We start from the raw sequence: 17,226 nt of genomic DNA, 5'->3' as shown, positions 1-17,226 counted from the left end.
GCCTTGCTCACATTGTTCATGTCAGTCACCTTACATTTAAACTGCTGGCCTGACGCACATATTCAGGCAGACTAGCCTGGCTACACCTGGGAATCCAACAGACCTTGAGAGTGGACCTTGTCTTCCTCTCCTCATGGCTGTAAAATAAAGCACTAGGAACACTTCTGTGTGCTGTTTGCACTACAACCAACGTAAAAATAAAAACACAACAGACCAGTTTAGGAGAATAATGTAAATATTTACTAACTTGGTGTTAAAATTCTCTTTTATTTGTATTTGCCAGTACATGGATACAATGAGAATAACATTTCCTAACTGCTCCGTAATCCAAATCCCTCAGTGGGGTGCCACTCCCCGGTTCAAGATCTTCTCCACAGTCCCAGGTCTTCTCACCTCCTGTCTTCACAAGTTCACGTCTTCTCTGCTCCAACACACTCAAGGCCGAGGAACTAACTGCTGAGTCTAAGAGCATGTTAAGGATGGGAACTCATTAAAGTGCTGATGTTGGTATCAGTTAATCCCATTTGGGGTGGGGATTAGTACAGGAGGAGAGGCTCCTCAACAGAGGAAGTTTAACGAGGCAGACTCTCCGACTGGAGCAGCTCTGTGATCAGATGTATAATCTTCTCATCTGAGGAAAGGAGCAAAGCACAGATGTGAATACTAAAGTCTAAACGCTGCACTGAAAGCACTCTATGCCAGGACAAACACTTTTGATGGAGGGTCTGAGAAGAAAGACATGTTTGGAAAATGTGATTTACCTTCCAGACGCATTTTGGGGTTCGCTAGTTTCTGCTCCAAAAGCGAGTCCATGAGCTTGCGGAGGTGCTTGAAAATCACCCCAATACGGACAGGAGCCTTGACAGGAAGATAAACACTTAATAAATAAACACTGTTTGCTGAAGACACTTTACCTTCGAATACCAGCCTACAACAATAAACACTTTACTGTGTCTGCTGAAGAGTTTTATACACAAATATTAAGCCTACAAAATGAACTCAATAGTCTCTCTGGACTATGACTCAGTTACAACAGCTGTCAAAAATAAAAGCTAATCTTACCACAACCACACTAACCTGGAAGTGAATCCATCCGTCGACGGTGGTGAGTCTTTCGCGATGCTGAACATCGATGTCCCCCCCAAACAGCAGGATGGGGAAAGGGGACACCAGGGTGGTGTCACGCAGGTACACCTTTGCATACTTCACCTGGGAGGGAGAAGACAGGTGTGCACCACATCAGTCCAAGCAGACATACCACAGCGACTGCACTGAACACTGGGCCAACCGTCGCAGCGGGTCAGGACCCTGTCGGGTCCTCTCTACTCTAACACACCTGATTCAACAATCACTGTAATGGTACATGTCAATACACATCGAGATGTCATAGTGACACCGCTGGCTATGTGATCACACAGCAAGACACACTACGTGGTCATTACATACAGTCATGACATAAGGGCGAGGCACAGCAACATTAGTACACGCTGCGGCGCTGTTGAAGACCACAAAACCCAGGACGTTTACAAGAAACACTTATATAAACCCCACCCACTAAACCGGGGGGTTTCTGGGTAGTGGAGTTTTCGATCGAGCCAACAAACTACTCCGAGGGAACCCAGCAGCCGTGGGAACTGCATGCAGTACACAGGTTTGCGTTCTCCTGACAGTCTTATATTTACTAAGCCCTTTGTAGGCTCTATCAGAACCAGGTGTATTCACCTGCTGCGGAGCCCAGAACAGGATCCGAGACAGGTGGTATGGACCTGCCTCACCGTTCTAATACACACGTTCCCCCAGTTGTTCAGTGAAGGAGGGAGAATTCTTCACCATGTTTCATCAAAACTGTGTGGCACGCAAGATGTAAAAGAAAACAAAACTAGCAGAACATCTCGGAGGGTTCAGAAGACCAGTCTGTTCTACCTTCTCCTGAAAGAGGAGCCATCTGGGGGTGTGGAGGGAGCGGTTGATGGAGGATGGGTGAACCTGGGCTTTACCCTGCCCCGTCTCCACCGTGCAGACCACGCGCTCCTGCGGGTCCACGGAGGGCGTGGTCAGGACCCGGCCCACGCTGTCGTACAGGCCTGCAGTCAGCACCGCCACCAGGACCGGGATGTCCCGCTTGGACAGCGAAACGGGGCCCTGGGCTTCACCACGGCGACGGGGACCATCGGGCCTAATGGGCAAGGCGCTGGACAAGCCGGTCTGCTCCACCATCCGGACCAGCTCCTGTTTCACATTCTGATGGAGACAACGGTTATAAAGGCCTGTGAGAGTGGTGTGTGTGTGTGTGTGTGTGTGTGTGTGTGTGTGTGTGTGTGTGTGTGTGTGTATATGTGTGTGTATGCACGCGTGTGAATTCACACTGAACCAGGTCCTGTTTCACATTGCTATGGAGACCAGCGTTATACAGCACCTGTGTCACTGCCTGTCAACATGTGAGACAGGAGCACCACGGGACCACATAGAAGTGCGTCAGCATTAATTTTATGATGCAAAATAAATCAGTTTTAACGGCAAAAATAACTCTCCATTTTCTCCACTCGAAAGAGATCTCGAAGCTTTGGAGGTCAGCGTTTCTGCGGAGGCAGACGGGTGGAATGTGTTTAAGTGAGAGGGGGCGTCACCTCGATGGTAATGAGGGCAGTGCGACTCAGGAAGTGCTTCCTGCAGTAGGCCGTCTCGGAGCGCACGCCCTCCTGGCGAGCCTGCTGCCACCTGTGAGTGAGGATGTAAACAAAGGGGCGGCTAACAATGTACCACAGTTTAGCCCACAATCTCTTATTTTACATATCCTAGTATTATCTTATCCTAGTATTTTTATGCTCCAGTTTGTCACGAGGGGTTCAAACAGATCCTTAACCATATGGAGAGACCTCTTCATTTCTAAAGTAATGAAGTTTTCTATTATATTTGGTGAAGTTTGTTAACCACCAGTCCCCAGTCTCCTGAGACACAGTCCCAGGCCGAAGAGATTCCTTCTTACTGGAATCAGGCATGCCTGCTCCTGGTGCTTGAGTGACCATAATGTCCTGAATGAGGAGGCCCAGGTTTGTTCTGCTAAGGCTGGAACTAACCTCTGCAGGGCGTCAGAGCCTGAGGAACAGGACTGGGGCACGTACCTTAGGTAGGCGTGGTAGATGGTGAGGTGATCGGAGTTGGCGATGGCGAGGGCATCCTTGGCCAGGTTGGCGTCCTCCTTTCTGCTCATGGGTGTGGTAAATGGAGACTTCTCTGATATAGCTGCAGCTATGGTGGCCTGGAGGGATTTAAAAGTAGGTTTTTGTGATGTAGAGCTTTTATGGACACACTGACAGTTTTTTCCATGAATCTGGATTTGTAATTTTTAGTCTGTGGTATTTTAGTGGTGTGTGGCATTGATGTGTCATAAGTGTTTGGGAGTTAGAGTCCTCCTGCGCCTTAACCCTACACCTGAACTCACGATTGGTTCTAGGCATCCCAAGATGGCACCGAATATGAGCATCTTGCCAATCTTGACATTGACGGGCAGGCTGGCCAGGTGGTGCCCCAGGGGCGTGAGGGTGTGGCTTTCTCTGTGACAGGCGCCAATCTTCCTCAAGAGACTGACGGCGTTACACACAGACTGCTGTTGGGGAGGGTCCAGGGCACGAGACAGGAAGTCCTCCGGCGAGCCATACTCACACTTCTACACATACACACACACGAAAGAATGAGTGTGAAATGTATGAGGGGAGCGTGTGTTACATCACCATAATGGGAGCGTGCATTACATTACCATAATATGAAGACAGAGCTCCTCTAGTGGTACCCTCAGAATCTCAGGTTTGGAGTATTCGTTGAAGCTATCAAATCTGACAGACACAAACACCATCATGACTGTTATGTAGCATTCAAACTATACGTCACACAACAGGCAACAGGTGAGGTAATCAGGTCACAGTCCCTACAGGTGAGGTAATCAGATCACTTTCTTTACTCACTTGGATTTGGGGTAGAGGCGGAAGCAAAAGCCATTCCTCACGCGCCCTGCCCTGCCCTGCCTCTGGAGGGCGCTGGCTTTGCTCACAAACGTCTCCACCAAGGAGCTCATCTGACTGCCTTCATGATACCTGAACACGCAACAAATACACACATCAGGACCCATTTAAGAGCACTGATCCAGGGTCAGATGGGCATTTTACATCCTAATAAATAGGGCTGCGTAAGATGTGGGAACTTGATCCTAGAACAGCACTCTTAATCCAGATTGGCTCATAGATATGGGCTCACAGACTGGAGCCACAAAGCACTTCAGTTGTAATGGCCTCAGACCAAGGTAGCATACAGAGTCCACTCATGCCTCACTCATCCCTGCAGCTCCGCTGGGAAAGCATTTGTCTCAGTTCCTTTTCCAGGTTCACGGAAGATTAGGACAACAGCTATGATACAGACAAAGGGATAGAAAACTCCATCGCTAATCTCAGTGGTTTTATCCTCAGCCATCCAGCATATTTCATCCAGACATTTTTGTGTTGGCCATTTCAAGCAGAGGTCTTACCCAGTCCAGTTTTTATCTATAACATCCAAAACACCACAGCCAGATAACCAGCACGTCTGACTCTCGTGCGAGGGGGTCACGTGGGTGCAAGTCGAGACTAAACTAAAACACAGCCAAGACGGGTGGTTCTGTAAAACTGTGCTAAAGGAACCACGTTCATGTGGCTCACCGATTCTCTTTTGTTTTCCCTGTGTCGATGACAAACAGCACATCTGGAATAGTCACTCCAGTCTCAGCAATGTTTGTGGAAAGCACAATCTGAAAACAACAGACAGAGAACATTTTCACAACTCCAGCACAAAACCTCAAACTCGAAGAGCAGTATGGCTGGTACTATGTCCATGCAGTACCTTTCTCACACCAGCAGGGGGCACTTTGAACGCTGCAGCTTGATCCTGGGAGGAAAGCGTAGAATGGAGGGCTACCAGCCTGTATCTACAAACATAAATAAACAAACCAATAATGTAAAATCAAGCATCAGAAGATTACAGATGAATTACAAATGATAGTTTTGACACCTGTGATACACAAGATAGCCTGGGTGTGAGGAACCATCAGTAGGGGTCACCTGTCCTTAGAGCTGAATCTCTTGTCTGTGGTCAGGAGGCCATAGAGCTGCTGAATGTGGGCCAACCCAGGCAGAAACACCAGCACAGCACCATCTACTGTCCCAAACTGGGTTGCTTTATCTGGAGTCAAGAGACAAGGCTGTTAGACTGAGAATGTGATCAACTGGCATGCGAAACTAACATGTGTGGGTGTGCATATGCATCAAATCCAGTCTTGACAGTAGATTAGTGCCAGATTCAGTCAATCAGTCTCAGTCTGTGTGGTAATAGTCAATGTTACCGAGGTCAGTCTGTGTGGTAATGCTCAGTTTACCAGGTCAGTCTGTGTGGTAATAGTCAGCGTTACCTGGGTCAGTCTGTGTGGTAATAGTTATCCAGGTCAGTCTGGGTGGTAATACTCAGCGTTACCCAGGTATGCAAGCAGGTCCAGGATCAGGTCCATGTTAACCTTGTTGGGGTTCATGTACTGCAGTGCGTGCCGTGTGCGGCTGCTGAAGTGGTCGAGGTCCAGCCCGAGGTCCCAACCTGGGACAGTGTCCCGCACAATCGTCTCCTAAAGAAAACACGTGCGCACATACACGCACACACACGTGCACATGTGTACAAAGAATGCCTGAATATCAGCAATAGTGCCTCAGAACATTGGTAGGAAAGCCAGTAAGCAGGTTGGTCTCTCCCACCTGGTGCTGGATAGTTCTTCCTCCTTTCTGTGTGACCGAGATGCAGACCTGCTCCTCCTCGTCCACAGACCTCTGGCTGTACTCAGAGTCCTGGTCCAGGATGTAGCCTGTAGCCTCCACAACGTCCTCCAGGTGATACACCTACCGCAAAAGCAATACAGAACTGTCCTCCTTCACCCACACCACCTACACTGGAGTACAGTGTAGTGCAACAGTGTGGTACAACTACAACGTCAAAGCACTAATCATTTGAACATGAACACTGGAATGTTATAATTATACAGTATACCCACAAAATGTATAAATTCCCCCAACTCCAATTCTTCTCCCTCACCTGAACTGGGAAGGTCCTGCCTGGGATGGTGAGCACAGGGCAGTGGTTGAAATAGCTGGCAAACTTCCCACAGTCCGCGGTGGCACTCATCAGGAGCAGCTGCAGGTCCGAGCGCTTCTGAACCAGATCCCGCAGAATGGTGAGCAGGAAATCTGACTGAACACTGCGCTCGTGAACCTGGGGATCAAGCACATGCACGCACCTCAGATACTGCCCCACTGCAGTGTCTTTAAAAGCCAAACCAATCAGGGAGTGAGTGTGGGTGTGATTGTGGCCAGGAGCAGGTGCACTCACCTCATCCACGATGACGTGTGTGAGGGCAGTGAGGAGACAGTCCTGCTGGAGCTTACGTAGCAACACACCGGTGGTGCAGTAGAGGAGGCATGTGGAGTCACTGGTCCGGCTCTCCGCCCGGATCTGGTACCCACACAGGGAGGTCTGCAGAGCCCCGCCCACCATAATTAGAGCCCCACACACTACCAACCACCGCCACGGTAACGTACACCCCAGTTTAAAAAAAGATTCAGTCAAAACAGATCTGCTAATAACAGCAAGCTAAACTTGTGGATATTTTCAAGAGATCATTCAATGAGGGGAAAAATCTTTTGTTAATTCTAATAAGTATAGTAGTATTTCAGAATGAAAAAACAGGGCAGTAAAGGTGTGGACCCGTCATTCATGAAAATAAGTCTTTAAAGCTAAAGAGTTGTGTCAAAAATAATTCAAATGATCATCATTTTAGAATAGTACTTAGACATATCTGAGTTACAAAAATTACAAAATAAAAGTCCTCTTCCTCTCTGTGAAGAGGAAGTTGAATGTAGAGCGAGGAGGTTCACCTTGGCCCCGGGCCCATCCTGGCAGCCCAGCTCCTCGCTCACCCTGCCGGCCAGACTCATGGCCGAGACCCTCCTGGGCTGAGTGACCACCACGTTACAGGGCCGCGCCTCCTGCCCCGCCCCCAGCAGCTCCTCCAGGATGAACTGCGGTACCTGGGTGCTCTTCCCACTGCCGGTCTCACCTGCCACCACCAGCACACGGTGGCGCTGTAAAGCCTCCAGCACCCGCGCCCGCTGCTGGAAGACAGGCAGCTGCTCCCGCTCAGACCGCAGCCTGCGGGCATGTTCAGAGTCACGGAGCCTCAGGAACAGCACCCGAGACGCCTCTTCTGGCGGGGAGCCACGCCTTCTGAGCCGGGTCTCCGCCTCCTGTGGCTGGGGGCCACACCCCACACTCAGGGGCTCCGCCTCCTCTGGGGTTGCCAGGCTCTCCCAGGAATCTTCAGGCTCGTCTCCGAGCGGCAGGGACTGGAGCGGGGCGTCGGCCCGGGCCGTGTGGGGATGCTGCTGTTTGAGGCGGGCGAGCAGGCGGGAGATGAACTGGTCGCGGGGTTTGTTGATGGCGGAGCGGGTCTCCTCTTCCTGCTGATGCTCGCTGTCTCGCCACTCTAACCACACGTCACGGTACGGCGGAGGCAGGAGCTGTTGCACAGACTGCGGGGGGGGGGGGGGGGGGGGGGGGGAGAGAGAGAGAGAGAGAGAGAGAGAGAGAGAGACACACACATACACACACACACACACACACACACACACACACATACACACACCACACGGAGAGACATATAGAGAAGGTGTGGTCACTGTCTTCTCTATTCATTCCCTGCAACCACTGGCCAGGTTTACATCAGATGCACCTTAATTATGGTTTAGTCCAGACTGAGGCTCAGGTCATGGGTAATGTGCTGGCACTGCGTCGCTTTCAAATAAAAGACACACAAGCAGATAAACAAACAATATTCAGAAACTGTTAGTTCAGAAAGAGTGTAAGCACGCACACACACACACACACACACACCTGTCCCTTCACCAGGGTGTAGAGGGCCAGTGTGGCCCCCAAGTGCTGAGCCTGCATGCTGTCCTCTGTCAAGATGGTGGGACAAACCTCCAACACATCATCATCAGCCCTCTGAATGCGAACCCTGACACACACACACACACACACACACACACACACACACACACACACACACACAAGCACAAGTGGAACTACTGGTAACATTCCTAAATAAGCACAAAAGTATCAGATATTAATGAAAAGAAAAAAGTCACACACTTGCATTTCCAGAATCTCCCAGATGGAACCTTCTGGAATGATGGTGCTGGGCTTTTTGGGAGGTTCTTCCTGCACCAGTCGATCAGGAACTGTTTGGGTGATTTCCCGGTCCAGCTGCGTCCCGTGTAGTCAAAGTTGCGAATGTCTTTGGGCTCCTTCTTCTTATCCACTGAAATATGACAGAACAATGGAATCCATTCTAGAGACATGCTCAGATCAGATCACACACCGAGGTTGGACTCCATCCTTTGCACTGTACATACCAGTAAAAATAAGCTTATAGCAAAGGAGACTTCCTGTACACACTTTGTGCTGCTGCATCCATTAGGCTGCTCTTGGCAACCATGCGACCTTAGACAATCTATTATTACATCACCATTTGCACCTTAGATCATTCTATTATTACATCACTGTGTTGTGGGCAGTCAGCCATTGTGCCTTAGATGATTCTATCATTACATCACTGTGCTGCTTGTCAACCATTGGACCATAGGTCATTCTATTATTACATCACTGTGTTGTTGTAGTCATCCATTGTATCTTAGATCAGTCTATTAATACATCACTATGCTGCTCGTCAACCATTGCACATGTTTCAAAACCGCACTGCTTTATTCTATTTTATTTTATTTTATTTTACTAGCATGGAACACTAGGAGTTCTAAAAAAATTTCATTGTACAATGAGAAAACATTTTATTCTATTCTACACTATTTTATTCTATATTACTAGTAAACAACAGCATAAAGTTGTGAAAGACAAACTGAGCTGACAGCTTTAAAGTTTAAAAACAAAATAAAATATCTAATACATTCAACCAGCCAAATAATGGAGACGTCTGCTGCTGCAGAGAAGTGATCAATATGCACACTGACCCCAGACCTGTGCTCACCTGTCTGCTGCTGCTGAGTAACAGAAGTGATCGATATGCACACTGACCTAGAGCTGTGCTCACCTCTGTCTGCTGCTTTATCTGCCTGCTCAAACAGGCTGAAGCGCAGTTCCTCGTTGCCCTCGGTTGCAGTGGTGACCACCTTCTCCTGCTTGGGGACGTCTGTGACTTTGATGGCTGGGTTGAACATGGGGTGAGATTCCAGCGGCTTCAGCTCTGAAAAAGCAGTGATGCACGTTGAGTCTCACCCTACCTCCAGAGCGCTCGGTAAACAGAAGCGCATTGACAGCCATGCAAAGAACTGAGAGGAGAAGGGAGCACCTTCACACCTGAAAAAATATAAACAGTGACACTAAAGGCAAATTCTGGTAAAGAAATCATCTCGAACAAATGTGAGATATGTGAATAAGCTGCAGTGTTGGTTCTGCATGGGGTGAGAGGGGAAATTAGGTCAGAGGTGAGGAGTGTTTTGTGTCAAGTGTGACCTTGCTGGATGACCCGGATGCGATCCTGGGCACTCCGCTGGCCTGGTTTGTCCTTCTTAGCCTTGGCATCGGCTGCCATCTCTTTAGCGTCGTACAGCTGAGCGGTGAGCACCAGGTAGCGGTCATTCTACAGGAGAACATGACTGCAGTCTCATTTATCAACACAGGAGCCAGCGCAGGAAAGCACCCGACACAGTGTTACCAGAGCCTGGTGCGTTACTGTAGCCATAAGCCAGACATGGCAAACATGAGGACAGGAAGAGGGAATTGGGACTAACCGGGTCAAACTTGTCGTCTGGCGGCGGAGTGTGGGATCTGTCAGCGGTCCTGTTGTCCCCTTCATCGCTCTCGTCTGTGGACTGCTCCACATATCTCAGGATCCACTCCTTCATGCTCATGTCTTCCTCCTTCACCTGCGGCTGAGACCACACCCCCCGCTCCTGAGCCCGCCTACACTACAACACACTCCAAACGGTGTTTCTGACAGGCTGCGGGTTTGCAGCAGAGATAATAAAGATGCCATTTACTTCAGGAGTCAGGTGTGGATACCCTCCAACCCATGAGAGGCACAGACTACAAGAGACTGTAAAAATTGGGATTTGGGTCAAGGTGCCAGATTAAAGCACCTCTTGACCGGAAGCGCTCTGAAGAATACTGCCAGGGTGAACAACTTTACTGAGAACAGCACTGATTTGAACAGTCCATAGAAATGTACTAACCTGAGTTTCCCAAAGCATCATGACACAAAAAACATTGTTAAATGGTAGAGTATCACACTGAACTCTCTGTCTTTCATTTAAGATGATCTTAACTCCACACTGCTTTTGGGTACCGAGCCAATGTTCTATCCTGCAGTGACTGACATGAGGGTTTGTCTTGGGGTTTTGTTTTTGTCGTTTCATACCTTCACTTTCTGTTTCTCCTCCCAGGTGGAGGCCTCTGTAACTACTGCCTCCTGACTCTTCTCCAGTCTCTTCTCCTGGAACCTGGGTCGGCTTTTCGTGTTCTCCTCACACATGCTCTGACTGAACCCCTCAGGCAGCTCATCTTACCATGAAAACAGAGGCTTAGGTTTTCAGTTTGAAGCATTCAATTCAGTGTGTGACAGTGCACACTTCACTCACCAAATGTGCCATGACACTTTTGTTTGTTATTTTTTACCATCTCTGAGGTTGAGGCAGAGCCAGTCCAGTGCTGAGTGAAGGTCACCTCCATAGAGAACGCTGCTCTTCATTGCTTCCTCAATGTGCTCTGTCTTAAAGTGGAACTTTTGCAGAGCTGTGTACAAGTCCTACCCAAAATAATCCAGAATTTCAGCAACTACAGCAATCCCTTTTATTTTTCTTAGAAATCAATACAAATAGTAGTATGTAACAACATTACCAACAGCTTTTTAGTGGTGAGTCTTCCGGACACGGGCCCTTTGTCTCCATAACCTTGTCTGTGGTCGTTGATCAGTCTGATGACTTTTTTTTCCAGATCTGGCTGAATTACCACCTTCAGAATATTGCGCAAAGCAAAAACTAATTATCACCTGTCATGCAACCCCTGAGACATTCTGCAGATTTCAGAGCAAAAGGTACGGAGCCATTTCAACTGGACGTCTTACTTTGAGGATGGATTTATCCGAGACGCCACTTGTGTCTGCCTGCGAGGTGTTGTTGAGTCCATACGTTTTCGGCACTGGAGATAAAATAAATAAAACACAATCAACTGCGTCTCCATATAGACAGCGTGATGTTTTTGGTCTTTTGACAAGAAGAGCGAAGCCAAACCTTTTATTTTATTCTCCTTTGTCGGTGCTTTAGACGAATTTGGTCTCTGTTGTGGCTTTTTGTCTGCTGCGTCCGGAGCTGCTCGGTTCCCCGTCGCTGGAACGGAGCTCCGGGGTACAGCCGGTGATGCAAACGCGCCTTTCTTTTTCTTCCCTCCCATTAAGAATACAGTGGGAGTTCAAATCTATAATTCCTAACGAATAATATACAGGTTGTCAAGCAGTTATCGTTTAAAAACACGTAGAATTATATTATAAGCCATATTATTCTATGCAATGACTCGTTAGCAAATCCTCACAACTCATTGCAGCACTGTGAAGCCTGTAACGCTTAAACCAATTCCATAATAAAGGTCTAGCACTGCTAGTTTGCACACACGGTGCAGCTAGTTGGTTCCGTTTTGGTCTGTTTTTTTTTTACTTAAGTGTCCCCCCCAGGACAATTAATTAAAATGAATAAATTAATAGCTTTCATGCAGTCCCATATAACTGGCTGTAGTATTTATTTTGTTGAGATTTTGTTTTGATTTTCAGTGTTTACTGTTTCCGACTTCATAGATGGTTTATTTCGGCATCTAAGCGCACGGCATTGTGGGGTTTGTGTCTTGTCGGCGAGTATGGCGGACGCCTTCGGAGACGATCTGTTCAGCGTGTTTGACGAGGAACAGACAAGTTCTAGTAAAAAAGCGGCCCCGAAGATTGTGCAGACTGCGCCTCAGGCTGGGTATGTTTGGGTGGCTCTGTACTCGCCCACGGCTAACGGCGTCTATAAGCTGGACGCGAATTCTGTCAGATTTGTCAGGCCGTTGGCGAGCTCGCGAGCATGTTGCGGATGAGAGAAACTAGCCAGTGTGGGCTAGCTAAAGTAGCTAAGCTAGCTAGTTGGGTTAGCCGGAGTTATCTCTTTCGGGCTAAAGATTTATAGATGGAATTGGCCAAGCTCGCTGAATTATTGTGAGACTTTCCCAGAGGGGTCGGTTTGAAAGGTTTTTCAGTGCTAGGTTAGCTAAAGCAACACCGCAATGTCTAATTCACTTGTAGTCACCATTCGAGCTAGTTTAGCTTAGCTCGGTTAGCACACACAGAGGCAGTGGCGTTTTATTAACAATGCCGTAGGTTGGTTTTAAATTCTACTTTTATTTATGAAAAGTGTATTTTTATACTTCCTGTCCACTTCTCTGATGATTGGACGGTCGTGACTGCACACCAATAACTGCGCTAACGGTAGGCGGTACAACTTTAATTAGCTTAGTTCGTTGAATCAGATTAATGAATTAAAGTGTCTACCTCGTTTCCTGCTAAAGTGGAATTCTTCAGTGTCCGCCTAAAGCAAACATGTACAAGACGACACATCTACAAATAAATCTTGATAGACGGATGCTGTTAATTGCTTCAGACGCGGGGAGTTGGAGGTTGTGCAACTGTTGATGCAGCGTCCACTTGCAGCTCTTTTAAGTGAAGATCTTCACTGCTACTGTGGCTAACTTGAAATGGTCACTGCTCTCATTCCTCTGAATCTTGCTGGCGGTGCACGTGATCCTACAGCGCACCTGGCAGAGCAGGGTGCTACTAAAACCAAGGTCACGGGGTTTAATCTCCAGGCAACGCACACACCGTTATACTGATGAACATACAAGTCGCCCCAGTGGTTGATAAACACATCCATGTGGTCATTTGATGGTAATGGTTTCCGCTCTGTCCTCCTGACAATTTGCTGACGTCCTGCTGGAGTGCAGGAAAGACCAGCTAATGTAGCAGATCATGACCTCCAAGCTGCCACCTACAGGTCACCATCTGTGCCTGTATTGTTTTTGCTGGCAGTACGCAGACGATAGTCACGAGTCTTACTCACGTTCCCAAGAGCTGCCGGAGTCTTCCTCACCTGTGTGCCACACACATGTTGAGACTCATGGCCACAGGCTACCTCACCCACACCTGGTGGAGCCTGGACGTCCCACTCTGTTCACGAGTGCCCAGGACACAGCAGCTGTTGACGCAGCTCTCACTCTCGTGCGATGGTGGTTGAGGTGTAAGCCAACATGATGTATGTACTGAGAGTATGACGACAGTACAGCGCCTGTGTGCCTCTCACCACTGCAGCCGTTCAGCTCCCTTTTCCCATGCCATGTTTTTTCTTTGATTGTTTAAAGCAATTTTTTAAACCAGATATTCGCTGTCTCTTGAAATTGTGTTGTTTTTTTTTTAAATTAAAGTAAACTTGGCAAAGATTCAGCACAATGTTCTCATTGTTTGGCCATTTTAGTTGTGTGGGTTAATAAGAATCAACACTGTGAGAAATGGTACTAATATTGTGGTTCATTTGTCTGTTTTAGAAAATCAGGGGGCAAACATGTGAAAGAGAAGGCAGACTCTCCATCTTTTGTCGGGCTGAAACGTGAGACAGATGCCGACTGCTCAGAGGAGGTGGTGGGTAGTAAGAGAGCCAAGATGGGGACCATGTCTGCAGAGGAGATAAAGTACGCCTGCTAGAGTTTGTCCCTCTTAATTTAGTCTGTAGCTGTATCTAAAAGTGCCTCTTCCACCCTGCGTTTTCACCAAGATGTCTGGTTTCTCTTGCAGTCTTGCAGACCTGATGCCCAGAGTCAGGGTGGAGCAGGTGGAGACTGTGGAGGGCTGCACTCACGAGGTGAATGGCATTTCTCTCTCTCGTGCGGAGACTGAATTTGACTTCTATGCATGTTGCCAACATCTGTGGTCACAGGTGTTTTTGTTCCACCCCCACAGGTGGCCATACCTGCTGATGAGGAGTACACACAACTGAAACCACGAGTTGGAAAAGCTGCCAAGGTGCCTTCCCTTGTTTCCGTCTGTGCTTCATCTGTGTGCAGTTACTCGCTGGGTTGCCAGTTTCCATTGCATTACATTAGTCTGTTAAAGGTCTTCTCAAAATTGATCCCTTTCAGCAAAAAACCATATCAGTTTTTTTATTTTTACATTACAACTTTTACATTAAAATCACATTAAATAAAGTGTGTAACATTTTAGACTTCATTCATGTAGGCATTTAAAAATAAAACTTGCAAAAATGCTTTACATTATGATTTTTATTTTGTAGAATGCAGAAAAGCAATGAAAGCACATCTGTTCTATGCAGGATATGTTAATAGAATACTTAGCAACAGCTAGAGCTGACCACAATATGCACTGAACAGGGCTGTGTGTGTTTGATCTGTGTTCTGTCCTCCCATACAGGAATATCCCTTTATTCTCGATCCCTTCCAGAGAGAGGCCATTTTATGCCTCGACAACAACCAGTCGGTTCTGGTGTCTGCTCACACCTCAGCAGGGAAAACTGTGTGTGCTGAGTGAGTCCAGCGTTCATTGTGATTACAAACACTTGCAGTGTACTGGCTGGGCTGGCCTCAGAGCAACAGCAACTGCAGCGTTATTGTTCACAAGACAAGCTGCAGTCTGAATTTTGAAGTTTTGGATGATATTTGGTCCTGTTATTAAACCGACACAAATCACCCGTTTCGTAACCTGTGTGTAGGTATGCCATCGCTCTTGCTCTGAGAGAGAAGCAGCGTGTGATCTTCACCAGCCCCATCAAGGCTCTGAGTAATCAGAAGTATCGGGAGATGTATGAGGAGTTCCAGGACGTGGGCCTGATGACCGGAGACGTCACCATCAACCCCACGGCCTCCTGCCTGGTCATGACCACTGAGGTAGTGCCCTGTGCTGCACACACATCACATAACTGGTGTTCTGAAGTCCCCTTCATAAGCCAGCTCTACTCCCTGACATATAAAACACGTGGAGGGTTAGAGGGTTAACTATATTTATATTTAAATGGAGGCAAGCTGCTTCTAAGTATTTAAAATTCCAGCGTTCAGGTGGGAGAGTGTTTGTAATGTCTCTGTGAACTGTGGGCAGGCTGGATTTCAGTCTTCAAACCTGAACACTTTCCTCATGTCATGTTCAAATCTTGTTCTGCAGGCTGAAATTTGCCCTTTTAACATCTTGAGGGTTATTTGTTTCAGATCTTGAGGAGTATGCTGTACCGGGGGTCAGAGGTCATGCGGGAGGTCGCCTGGGTTGTCTTTGATGAGATTCACTACATGAGGGACTCAGGTGGGTGACGCAGTACCATTTATAAACACTAGGGTCATCCAGAGGGCTGTGGGCAGGTGGAGGGTCCCACTTGTTCTACCTGGCTCACCTGACCGTCCAGTCAAGCAGTGGATCTGAGAAATATACTTTGGCGTGTGTGTGATATACAGAGCGAGGTGTGGTGTGGGAGGAGACCATCATCCTGCTTCCTGATAATGTTCACTATGTCTTCCTGTCGGCCACCATCCCCAACGCCCGCCAGTTCGCAGAGTGGATCTGCCACCTGCACAAACAGGTACACGCCTCGCTTCTATTTGCACATGTGGGTACACACCAGCACACGCGGGTAGATGCCTCGCTGCTACCTGCACACGCGGGTAGACGCCTCACACTATCAGTAGTAACTTTCTGTTTTCCTGTTCTTTCTGATGCAGCCCTGCCATGTTGTGTACACGGACTACCGCCCCACTCCTCTGCAGCACTACGTGTTTCCAGCAGGGGGCGATGGACTTCACCTGGTCGTGGATGAGAACGTAAGATGCTTAAGTGTGCTGTTCCCCAGGCTGCCTCCATGTTAGCACAGCTGAAGTCTTTATTCATGAAAAATGCATAGATGTGCTCTTAGCAGAGCAAGTACATGCTTGTGTGTTCACTGCCGTCCACTGGTTGCTTGGTGTAGTGTGATGGGCTGTGTAAGAGGAAACCCTCTGTCTCCGGTTTGTTTGCTGTGCTAACGGGGTTGTGTTACAGAACTCTGTTACTCGAAGGAGTGTCTGTCCCTTGTGAAGTTATTTTGACCTTGATGAACGTGGGCTGTGGGATTGTGACCTGTGGTCTGAACTCTCTCACTTGCATGCAAACTGCAAGATGTTTGATACTGAGCTTAACTTCATGCCATATTGATCTTCGTGAACATTAATAGAAAACCATGTCAATAGTTTTTAAAAAATCTCTTGTTCTAACATCTTTTCTCTCTTGCTGTCTGTCTGTCAGGGTGAATTTAGGGAGGATAACTTCAACACAGCCATGCAGGTGTTGCGGGATGCAGGAGACCAGGGTTCGAGCAGTGGAGGCGGATCCAAATGGGACCCCAAAGGCAGGAGAGGAGGAACTAGGGGTGGGTTAGCTGAAGAGCTCCACCTACACATTAGGGAAGCTGATCCTGGATCAGTCTGATATGGACTGTGTAAAGCAGATGTGGGGCTGAGTCCACGAGTCATCCATTAGTAGCACTGTTGTCCCTCCCTCTGCTGATGATGCCACCCCCCCCCCCCCCCCCCCCCAAAAAAAAGTGGAAGTGTCGCTCACTGATGCCGTGTTTCTGCAGGTCCATCCAATGTGTTCAAGATTGTGAAGATGATCATGGAGAGGAACTTCCAGCCCGTCATCATCTTCAGCTTCAGCAAGAAGGAGTGCGAAGCGTACGCTCTGCAGGTGTCCAAGCTGGACTTCAACACAGGTGTGTGTGTGTGTGTGTGTGTGTGTGGGGTGGAGCCCAGGTTTGTTGAATCAGAACAGGGTGGGGGGGGAATGTAACTGCTTTGCAGTGGTGAAGAACTCACCAGCTAGCAAGTGAAGGTGTGCTTAACTCTAGTTTTTAGGGTTAGTCCTCTGTCAGGTACATTTTCACATTTCCCAGTAAGCAGACTCTACTCCATTGCTTGTCCTTTCTTTAGTTGTCTCATTTCCTTCGTTTGACATTCTGCAGATGTTCTTGTCCAGAGTGATGTACATATTCATCATGTAGCTGCTTTAGCTGAGAAGAACAAGTCGCAACATAGCTGTATTTG

The 17,226-nt window shown here is 48.0% G+C and overlaps 2 protein-coding genes across 7 annotated transcripts in view; one reads left to right on the top strand and one right to left on the bottom strand.

The window, feature by feature from the left end:
* Positions 1 to 217: 217 nt before the first annotated feature.
* On the bottom strand, positions 218 to 12,966 carry dhx29 (DEAH (Asp-Glu-Ala-His) box polypeptide 29). Of its 4 annotated transcripts, XM_081702062.1 has the most exons (28): positions 12,653 to 12,966; positions 11,367 to 11,559; positions 11,201 to 11,274; positions 10,975 to 11,088; positions 10,753 to 10,882; positions 10,496 to 10,638; positions 9,870 to 10,010; positions 9,592 to 9,718; positions 9,170 to 9,322; positions 8,215 to 8,383; positions 7,957 to 8,080; positions 6,942 to 7,595; positions 6,397 to 6,540; positions 6,103 to 6,279; positions 5,769 to 5,909; positions 5,497 to 5,641; positions 5,088 to 5,208; positions 4,870 to 4,954; positions 4,689 to 4,777; positions 3,963 to 4,091; positions 3,758 to 3,833; positions 3,443 to 3,667; positions 3,123 to 3,259; positions 2,628 to 2,718; positions 1,924 to 2,241; positions 1,078 to 1,209; positions 762 to 858; positions 218 to 631 (listed from the first exon to the last, which is right to left on the bottom strand). In XM_081702062.1, exons 2-28 carry the CDS (start codon positions 11,524 to 11,526, stop codon positions 573 to 575), a joined length of 4,155 nt encoding a protein of 1,384 aa, XP_081558188.1. In that variant the 5' UTR covers positions 11,527 to 11,559; positions 12,653 to 12,966; the 3' UTR covers positions 218 to 572. The 4 variants fall into 4 exon arrangements, with proteins under 4 accessions (XP_081558188.1, XP_035391749.1, XP_035391750.1 ...); XM_035535856.2 differs by lacking the exon at positions 12,653 to 12,966 and having other exon boundaries at positions 11,367 to 11,683; XM_035535857.2 differs by lacking the exon at positions 12,653 to 12,966 and having other exon boundaries at positions 9,870 to 10,004; positions 11,367 to 11,683.
* Positions 11,965 to 17,226, top strand: part of mtrex (Mtr4 exosome RNA helicase) — a 16,349-nt gene continuing 11,087 nt past the window's right edge. For all 3 annotated transcript variants that reach the window (XR_014118598.1, XM_081702064.1, XM_027030496.3), the window contains exons 1-11: positions 11,965 to 12,089; positions 13,699 to 13,842; positions 13,946 to 14,012; positions 14,111 to 14,173; positions 14,579 to 14,691; positions 14,877 to 15,051; positions 15,367 to 15,457; positions 15,607 to 15,731; positions 15,871 to 15,969; positions 16,430 to 16,553; positions 16,764 to 16,895. Coding sequence is in view for 2 of the 3 variants with exons in the window: in XM_081702064.1 (XP_081558190.1) it covers positions 11,983 to 12,089; positions 13,699 to 13,842; positions 13,946 to 14,012; positions 14,111 to 14,173; positions 14,579 to 14,691; positions 14,877 to 15,051; positions 15,367 to 15,457; positions 15,607 to 15,731; positions 15,871 to 15,969; positions 16,430 to 16,553; positions 16,764 to 16,895 (1,240 nt within the window). In the remaining variant the exon portion in view is untranslated. The remainder of the gene's footprint in view (positions 12,090 to 13,698; positions 13,843 to 13,945; positions 14,013 to 14,110; positions 14,174 to 14,578; positions 14,692 to 14,876; positions 15,052 to 15,366; positions 15,458 to 15,606; positions 15,732 to 15,870; positions 15,970 to 16,429; positions 16,554 to 16,763; positions 16,896 to 17,226) is intronic.

Source organism: Electrophorus electricus, chromosome 19 (genome assembly GCF_041902795.1).
Source record: "Electrophorus electricus isolate QZ-2024a chromosome 19, ASM4190279v1, whole genome shotgun sequence".
Classification (NCBI taxonomy): domain Eukaryota; kingdom Metazoa; phylum Chordata; class Actinopteri; order Gymnotiformes; family Gymnotidae; genus Electrophorus; species Electrophorus electricus.
The sequence above is the reverse complement of the archived record's forward strand: the minus strand, read 5'-3'. Positions and strand labels throughout refer to the sequence as shown.